At 45.0% G+C, this 9911-nt stretch overlaps 1 protein-coding gene across 2 annotated transcripts; it reads right to left on the reverse strand.

Moving 5' to 3' along the window:
- LOC115150746 (leucine-rich repeats and immunoglobulin-like domains protein 2) lies at positions 1-9911 on the reverse strand. Of its 2 annotated transcripts, none has more exons than XM_029694353.1 (17): positions 9249-9911; positions 8905-8979; positions 8541-8675; positions 8252-8395; positions 7933-8076; positions 7660-7803; positions 7268-7411; positions 6241-6321; positions 6067-6138; positions 5797-5865; positions 5508-5671; positions 4377-4688; positions 3923-4204; positions 3228-3821; positions 2906-3046; positions 2454-2753; positions 1-2231 (listed from the first exon to the last, which is right to left on the reverse strand). In XM_029694353.1, the coding sequence occupies exons 1-17, from the start codon at positions 9434-9436 to the stop codon at positions 1999-2001; spliced, it is 3222 nt and encodes a 1073-aa protein (XP_029550213.1). In that variant the 5' UTR covers positions 9437-9911; the 3' UTR covers positions 1-1998. The 2 variants fall into 2 exon arrangements, with proteins under 2 accessions (XP_029550213.1, XP_029550214.1); XM_029694354.1 differs by having other exon boundaries at positions 2454-2770.

The raw sequence follows: 9911 nt of genomic DNA on the forward strand, positions 1-9911 counted from the left end.
TCAGAATTTTTGATTATTATTTTAATTACAGCTACATTTCAAGAAACAAAATGTTCTTTATACATGCTTTACAGAATGTATAAGTCAAGATTCAAAAATACACTTGACAAAATGCAAAACTTCAACAAGTCAGAAAACAAGCAGCATTGTGAATATTGCCAGAGCATTACTGCTGAACTTTGGTAGAATGACAAAAACAAGATGTTCTGAGAGCAACACAAAGCAGACACTAAGACGTGTTGGTGAAAAGTGAGTCATAAATGTGTGATGGTTAAGCGATCAGCTACAATAACTACCTGCCTTAATTATCCAGCAGAGAGCGTAATCTGTGACCCCTATTTAAGCTAATATTGAATGCAGTGGCATGGGCTTGGAATGGTTTTGTACCAGATGCTTTATCAAGCAATGCCACATGGAATGTCTCAAAGTTTTGATTCAAGCAGGAATGCGTTATGTAACAGTAAATAAAGAGCATGTGACAAGAAACACTTATGTTTACGCATTGTGTTTTTATAGCCTACCCAAATCTACATTTTATTCTGAAGTATCCATGCTCCATTGCCAAAATGATTCAGTGATTTTATTTGAGCAAAGGACACAGGTATGTTTCTACATAAACACTGCAGACTTGATATAAAGAGAACTAGTATTAAAAGCCTTTGTTTAAGCTTGTTGAACTTAGTACCAACATTTATGGCCAAATCTTTCAATGTTGTGGAAACCTCCCATACCAAGTTAGGATTCACCCAGGAGTAACTACAAAAATAATACTGACAGACATATATACATGCAACAAATAAAACAAAACTTACTGCAGTTTAGGAATAAAACGATTCTGCTTAGGTCTTGAGGGACATAGTATTGAATAGATGAATGACCATATGCAGACATACATATAATACATTCTTCACAGTCCAAAGGTAAAATCTGGTCAGTATCTAGGGTTGATGAAATTGGGGGTAAAGGCATATTATCCTTCTAGGAATCTAAAATGTCATGCACACTGCATAATAAAACATACCACCATGAGAGCTAAGTGCCTGTAAAATAAGATTTTGAGGAAAATATGATCAGTGCATATAGGTGACGAGAAACCATATCTGATGGAGTGTTACTGAGAATGCCTGTTGAAAACCCTCTGATAAAACCATCACAAAGAGGCCACCAAAACCATGATTGTCAAATGTGCATGACCGAATATTTTCTTTGCTTTGACAGTGCGCGTTCATACAAAAAAATAAATAAAATTATGTTGGTATGACTGCCTCCGTTTGACACAAGGGAAAACAATCTGAGCTTAAGATACATTGATGAGAATAGGGGAAAATAATATTGCATATAGACACACCATGTCTGGTGTCAGTCTGAGTTTGTATAATAGCAGACTATTAGTCAATACAGATGGCTAGAGGTGGGATCCATTCAGTGAGGGTCCTTCTTGACCTATAGGCCCTGTTAGGTACGTACCACTCACTGCTGAACAAGCAACGACTGGGGTCTCTGACCCATCTAGTCCTGGACGAGAGAGCAGAGGTGGTCCTGGACTTGTACCTTAAATCATGAAGGCTGCTCCAACAAGTGACTGTAGAAATAATGTGGCAACTGCAAGTGTAAAGCACAACGCTCGGGAGATCCACCAACACTGCTGCCATTCCCTACTTCTGTACAGAGGACAGTGTTAGCACGTTTCAAACTTCTGATGTGTTAAAAATCAAAAAGGAAGCATCCAAAATGGCTCTTTGACGGATACATTCATAGTTTCCTCTAGAAAGAGAGGGAGTGGGAGGAAAGGGAGGTGGAGGGAATCCGGGAGAGGGTGTTAGTCACCTGTTCAGTCCTTTTTCAAATTCATAGGAACAAAATTGTCTCTGCATGATTGAAAGTAATGTAAACATACAAGAAAGCATTTTTGGCAGAAAGTGATACGTCTCTTTGGAGGTAGTGGCTGGAGCAGAGGACCAAGTGAGAGAGGATGGCCGGGTGTATAGGGGAGAGGCTTTATGTGGGGGAGTGGGTATGCTCTTGAGGCTTAGTCCTATAAGAGGCACTTATGTGGTCCTGTGTGCTCTGGGAAAGGGAGGCATCCCCCTTTCCACTCATCTCCTCTCCCCCCACGACAACTGAGGACACGTGGGGAGTCTTGTGCACATTCACTGGCTGCTGAGACAGACCTGGTTGGGGCACTGTAGACAGGTCCTCTCCTTTGCCCCAAAACAACCTGGAGGGAACATCTGCAGAGACCAAACATACATTATTACTCAACAAAAAGGGTTTGTATCCATAGGAGCTCATAGATTAGACTGTCTTAAAATGAATGTGTCAGTTCACAGTAAGTCTGAGGTCACTGTTAGATAACATATCTGTGAAATCACTGTCTAAACACATCTCTGTGAGCTCATTGTTGACATGCATGCCACTGAGGTCAGATAGCCTGTCTGTAGCTAGTCTCTCACCGGTGCTGTAGTGTTGTTCTGGGGGACTGAGGGCTGTGCTCAGCCTCTTGGTGAGGTCGTGGCTGGTGAGGAAGACTGAGGAGTCCTGGTTGTTGATGAGGCTCTCCAGGGCTGTGTCCTCATGCTGGGTGTGCTGCTCCCTGTAGGACTCCTTGGGGAAGTGGGCCATGATGCCTGAGAGACTCTTGTCAAGGGAGTCATCCTCGGCCAGGTAGGCATAGGGGCAGTACTCCCGGGTTCGAGAGTAGATGTTAGCGTTGTCGTAGCAGTCTGAGCAGATGACCAGCGGCCCTGCACCACCTGTTGAGGACAGTCAACTACAAACTCTTACTCTGAAACAAATCCACACAATCTGATTGTGACAGACAGCCCTTTCAACAAACTGTGCTGTAAAAGTTGTTGTTTAGGAGATCGAGTTTTGTTTGTTGGTTGGTTCTAATGACTAAACCCACCTGTAGGCACCCCAGCCAGTCCCTCGCGGGGCTCCCCAGGATGGAAGCTGCTCCGTCCCGTAAACAGAGAGCCCACGCGGCAGTGTGGCATCCCGTTGGCCTCGGTGTCCACCTCGCTGCCTGTGTCACCATAACACACACCTGAACAACACACAAACAGGATGGGGACTCATCTTTCTGCTCACCAGTAGGGGCCAGTCAGTTTACCAGTCAATCAAAATTTGAGCAAACTGTCTTTAGTGACAGAGTGCAAAAACATTGTAATGTCAAAGGGCCTCAGATGAATGAGACTGAATCTAGGAAGTCAGTATAGTAAGGTTACCGTCAGTGCCCTTGTGGACGTAGCCGTTGGACAGTGGTGGCATGAGCTGTTGGTGGCTCCCTGCTTCAGAGTTGCTGTATCCCTCTTGAGGCTCTGACAGCGTGCGCTGAGAGGACAGGTAGCTGGGGATGTCTGCCGGCAGGTTCAGCTCATCTGTGTTGGTGATGCTGTAGTCCTCGCTCTTCCGACGCATGTGGTAGATGACGATGACCCAGACCAGCGAGGTGCCCACCACGCAGCAGACCACCACGATCACCACGATGCCCACCGTGGCCCAGCCGTCCTGGTCGAAGCCGCCGGCCGTGTCACAGTTGGGCGATGGCGACACGCTGAGGTAGATGTGGCCGCGCTCCGTGCCCAGCGTGTTGGACATGATACATGTGTACTTCCCGGTGTCCGCCGGCCCCGTGTCCACAATGATTAGCAGCTGGTTGGCAGCAGCAAAGAAGTGGCGCTCAGTGAGGACCAGGGGCCCGTCGTCCTTGGTCCAGTTGAGACGGGGCGCAGGACTGCCCCCTGCGATACACTGGAGCACCGCCGTCTCCCCACGAGCTACCGTCCTGTCCTCCAGGGGACGCATTAAGGACGGCATTTCTGGGAGGAGAGAGAGTTACATTTAACAATTACCAATAAAATGATGACGATATAAAACTGTATGTATTGACCAGATAATTGATAATGAGATGGCAGTTTACCTAGCACAGTGAGTGTAGCGTTGGCTGACAGGCTTCCTGCAACGTTCTGGGCTGTGCAGCTGTACACACCCATGTCCTCTGTCTTTACATGGGCAATGAAGAAGATGTCATCGTCAGGCATGACGTGCATCCTTCTCTCCCGGGCAGCAGGGAAGTCTGTGCCCCCGTCTTTCTGCCAGGCAATCTGGGGTGAGGGGTGACCCTCGGCGGCACATTCCAGTCTGGCCATGGTGCCTGTACGAATGGTCAGATCCATGGGAGTCTTCAGGAAGGATGGTAGCTCTGAGAGGAAGAAAAAAAGATTGAAGATCGCAATGCCTTGATATGGAAGCCCAACCATGCCAGCTCAAACTTAGATTAACAGCTCAATGCCAACCAAGGAACAAGTCATGATAACAGTTTGTAAATGTATTAAAAAAAAAATTGGGGGGAGAAAACTTTAAAGCCTCCACACCATTGACTGTGAGCTTGGCCCGGTTGGAGTAGTTGGCACCAAAATGGTTGGAAACTACACACTGGTAGCGTCCCTCGTCTGTGAAGTTGACGTTGAGCAGGTGCAGCACGGTGGTGTAGACCAACTCTCCCTCCTGGTAGCGGGCGTAGTTCTGCACCTCTGCATTGTACAGCACCTCCCCGTCCTTCCTCCAGGCCGTGGTCATGGGGGAGTCACTGCTGCTGGACGCCAGGCAGCTCAGAGTCACATTGGTCCCACGCAGGGCAGTGGCAGTCTCAGGGTGCTCTGTGATTCGGGGCTTCGGGAAGTCATCTGTGGGAGAGTTAATTAAAAAACTTCAAGAAAGGTTCTGAGACACGTTGTGTGATAATTGTCCCAGTCAGTAGCTAGGTTTCCATCCAATTGGCGACAGATAATGCCGATTTTTGAATATTCGCCTGATTTAAAAACTATATGCGCATTCTCCCACAAGACAATGTGTTTTCATCAAATTGCAGATAAAAGGCTGTGCGTGATAACGTAGTGCACATACAATAATGTTTACGGTTAAACTCTCCTGATGGTTTTATAAAGCGAATGTGCTCACTCTGGTTTTGGCATGTGCGCTCTAGCCAAAAGCTTGCAGACACAGTGTGGGTATAGCCTACATTTGATTATTAACGACAAAAGAGTGTGATCATTTCTATTTGTCAAACGGCAGCCAAGCATCGATCATCATCACCAGAATAATACCCTCAGTATTTATTGGAAAGGAGCATCAAGCTCGTCACCATGCACTTTCACCACCCGGTGAAGTTCATCATAACTTGTTTATTCTGTAGCCAAATAAACAGCCTGCTTTCCCGAGTCGTAGTGGGAGGACCACACAAAATGTCATCATGTAACTCCAAGTTTACGTCCATATGATGGTTATTATAACAATATTTGCGCATAAAAGCGTTTCCACCACCATTTCTCGCATGATTAATTTTACCGACAAAAAGATCCCACTAATTTGCTGTTTCCATCAGGCCTGTTGTGAAATGTTTTATCTGACATGTACTTTACTCACATAGAAAGGTTGGATGGAAACCTGGTTAGTGAGATCTTGTCCAGACTAAATACAGCAGGGTAGGTAGCTAGGTGACTAACCACAGACGAACTCCTCCAGGCTGACAGACACAAGGTTGCGGCCCAGCAGGCTGGCAGGGTGGGCACACATGACTGAGACAGACTGCAGGAAGTGGTTGTCAGTCAACCACGGGCCCAGCCACTGCAGCTGGCAGTCACAAAGCAGGCTGCTAGTGTTCAGGACACTGAGGACAGGACATACAACCACAATATTATGAAATGATTCAAGCATTCTTCAATTTGTAAATATTGTAGCCTCTGCTACAAGGACTCAAGACCACCACCTCAGACATTAGTAGGTCCTACTTACAACACTTTCAGCTTCATGTGAGACAAAGAATCAGGGTGGATGGACATGATCCCATTCTTGCTCAGGTCTCTGTTGGCAAAAATAAATATGAATGAAGTGCTACGCAAGCATCATGACATTATCATTGGTTTCCTATGATACGAGCGCAATAAAACAGCTGCACTGGGGTAATCAGAACCATCTCCTGTCTCGGGCTTGAAGTGATAGCTGCTGAATCGTCTGTTAATGGAGACCAACCATCTCTGATGGGTTTGCTGTAGTGGTACTTACAGGTGCTCAAGCTCCTCCAGACCCTCAAAGGCCTTCTTTGTGATAGATTTGATCTTGTTCTGCTGGAGAATCCTGGGGGATAAACAGTCTCAGATGAAATATGCCTACAAATATTCTGCTGATATCAGTATCCATAGCAACAAAATGAATATATATTATGCAGAATGCCCTTACAAGGTGTTCAGTTTCTTCATTCCAACAAACACACCAATGGAGTCCTCAATGGCCCAAGAGATCTCATTATCCCGTATGTCTCTGAAATGCAAACAGAAATACAGTATGTAAGAAAGAAAATACTTTCCCCAGAATCAGAAGCACAAAGCTCACTCTGAGCCTCTTTGCTTGGTGAGAGAAAATAAGTTAATTTCTGCTCTGTGTGTCTAAACCAATTTGATTAATTTGGCAAATGTGAAGCGGCATACTTTAGAGAGTGTCATAGCTCAGTGCTCCTGCAGTTCTGATGAGGGGATTAATTGGCTGCGTTTAGCATTTAACGGTTCACGGGTCCTTCTAAAACCTGCAGAGGGCTTGTGTTCACAGGACGGGTCATGGGCGCTTTTGTTTCTCCTTCCTCATGCCTGAGTGGCTCTCAAAAGGGCCTTAACCCTCTAATTCCCCCTGCCACATAGGGCCCAGGGAGGTGTGCTGAACCCGAGCCCTGACCTCCCTCTCTTTGCAGCTCAATGCCTTCTTGGAACTCAGCACATCAATTGTGTTAGTGCCCCTTCTCTGCCCAGAGCAATTTTGGAAAGTATTTGGTTAATTGAGCCAATCTACTGGCTGGAGGCCACATTCACTATTTATTTTGTACTCAACATTATTCTTCCGGTCTCAAAGGTCTTTAAAAACAATTATGAGTTGTCTATGTTTGTCATTATTGCATTTAAACACTACACAGTCTAACTAAGCAATGGAAAGAGTAGTTCTATACAACAGGCAAAGACATGACGATGAGAACATGAAGGTGCTAGTTACTATACTACAGTTTAGTGGTCTACCATACAACAGTCTAACAGACTAATAAACAAAACAAAGCCAGGACAAATCAACAAATAAAACAAATGCACAAACCTACTGTTGTTTGCAGCCTTCATCAGAATGCAGAGGCGCCAAAAACATGTTAGTGTTTATTGTGTTATGTGAATGCATAATGAGTGAATGAAAGACACAGGTTTTTAAGAGTGAGGTGTGACATCCTTACAGTGAGCGCAGATTGGCCAGGCTGCTGAAGACACCCTCTCCCAGGTGGCTGACCGAGTTATCTCCCAGATTCAGGTTCTCCAGAAGACCCAGTCCACTGAACGCTGTCTCCTCCAGCCGGGTCAGGTGGTTGAAGGACAGATCTCTGAGGAGGACATCCACAGGAGACAAGCTTGGTCAATGGTCTTGTGCAATCACACTTTACTAAAACATCATGGCCCCTTAAGAATCAGCATGAATACATGTGAAACATAAAATGATCTGCAATACACCCTCCCCAAGTCCCAACTAGATATTGGTCCTTCAGCTTCATAAAAGGGGTCAAAATGGCTCTGATGCAAAAAATGTGCAGATGCACTCCCATGGGGATGGGGTTAGGTAGACAACACTCACAGTTCCTCCAGCTTTTGGCAGAACTCCCAGGCGTCTGGTCGGATGATGCCGATGGCGTTCTGGCTGAACCGCAGCACACGCAGCATGTGCAGGCCATACAGCCAGCCTTTGTTGACCTCCGTCAAGTTGTTGTGCTCCAGCTCTCTGAATACATTAGAAAACAAAGGACGGGGTATTAAAAAGACAGGGTATCACAACTCCTAATCCTACATGCATATAAACACATACTGTAACGATCGTTCTAATAGAAGACAATAAGGAAAAATAACTCACAGCTCCTCCATGTTGTTGAGCCCAAAGAAAGCACCATCCATCAGCTTAGTTATGCCATTCCGCTGCATCTTCAGTGATTTCAGTAAGTCCATCCCTTTGAAGGTCAGACTGTCCACTATCTTGATCTTGTTGCGCTTTAATTCCCTAGGGTAGTCAGACAGACAGTTTAGAACCATTTGTTTTAACTACTTAAATAGTGCAACATCGAATCTGTGAAATCTAAAAATTCAGTCATGAATGCAAACTTTTGAATAAAAATAATATTTAACTGCTCATAATACTACAGTAATGGATTGACTAAAGATTCAAATTGACTTACAGAAACTGCAGCTGGGGAAGCCTGAATACTTTGCATGGCAGCAGTGTTATTCTGTTCCTGTTCAGCTTCAGAACCAGCAGGGAACTGGAGATGTTGTCAAAGCAGCCAGGTTCAAGGACACTGATCTTGTTATTGCTTAAATTCCTGGGAGATGCAGAAACACAAAATGAACAACCCAATGACAACAAGTACAGTAGAATGCCCTTCTGGGTAATGGCCAAAGACTGGGTTATGACTTATAAATGACCAGCTCTTCCCTCATCAAAACAATGCTACAAGCAGGACCCACAAGTATTTCAGCTGCATTGGTGGGAAGGCTCCAGCCTTGATCTCTGAGATAGAGTTAGATGACAGATCAAGTGTCTCCAAGGAGATGTACAGCTGCAGCTGATGCATCCACAGTTCTGAGATCAGGTTGTGGACCCTGTGCACAATGATCAATAATGTACATAATTATCAACATGGATCTACATGATGACACCATCAATGTGAACATGTGAAGACCCAAATAAACCTTAGCTATGAATAAGGCCGGGAAGACAAGTGATTCCTTTCTTTAACACTTCTCTATCATACTACAGGACATCTAGGAATCACATTGGTTATTGCACAACTTGCAAGACTTACAGGAGGATTAATGTGTTTTGACTTACAATAAGAGTGTTGTGATGTTTGAGGTAACTTCACCAAGGTATGGAACAGTTGTCAGATCATTGTGATTCATAGTGCTGAAAAGGAGATAGCATTATTTATTACATAACGTTACAGGATAATTCCATTGCCACCTTTCAGGTAGTCCACTACAGCGGATGTAGCATTTGTCTTTGCATCTTTACAAGAAAAACTAAAAATGATCACATCCAGATAATAGTATCTAGTGAGTTAAACAACTGATATAGACTTAGCTCGCAAGCTAACAAGGCCAGGTGGCTTGCTAAGGTAAGGAGCCACCACAGAGAACATGGGAAACCCACTGTTAACTAGGCTAGCTACTTACAGATGAGTAATCCCGTTAGGTGGATCCAGAGGGGCCAAGGACAACCTTTTCCTATTGCAATCCAGGATTTGGATTTCGTCTGATCCCCTCATACAAGAGCACGGAGCAGGGCAGGAATCCACTTCCCAGCAGGCACTCAAACTCAACAACAAAAAGAGGGCCGGGGGTCTGGGCCAGGCTTCCGCCATTTTAAAAGTCTAGCTAGCTATCAATACCTACAGTACTGTAGCTAGCTACTTTACGTGGCTCGCTTCTGACAGTTATGAAATATGTCTCAACAACAATACCAACCGATTCCTATAACTTGATATTAATAAAATAGCCCCCCGCTTTCACGAGTTGGGAAACCCATTTGTCGCATAACATCGGGAGTCTTTCTTCCAACTTGCGCAAGGCATCCCACGTCCTACCACTGATTTTCCCCTTCTTTTCCCTTCGAATTTCCTTCCACTTCCAATCTCAACACAACTCCTAGCTAGCTTTCGTCAAGTAACCAAGATACTTCGTATCAAACGGCTTTGGATCGTCCATAGTGTTCTAGCTAATTTACCACAATAAATCGCTAGCTACCAAGTAGACATGATTTCCCCGACTTCTGTTTAATCGAAGGAACAACAAAGGCGTCTTGGGTTCAGTCGTCACTAGTTACCACAGCCACAAAGT

Source organism: Salmo trutta, chromosome 16 (assembly GCF_901001165.1).
Source record: "Salmo trutta chromosome 16, fSalTru1.1, whole genome shotgun sequence".
NCBI lineage: Eukaryota > Metazoa > Chordata > Actinopteri > Salmoniformes > Salmonidae > Salmo > Salmo trutta.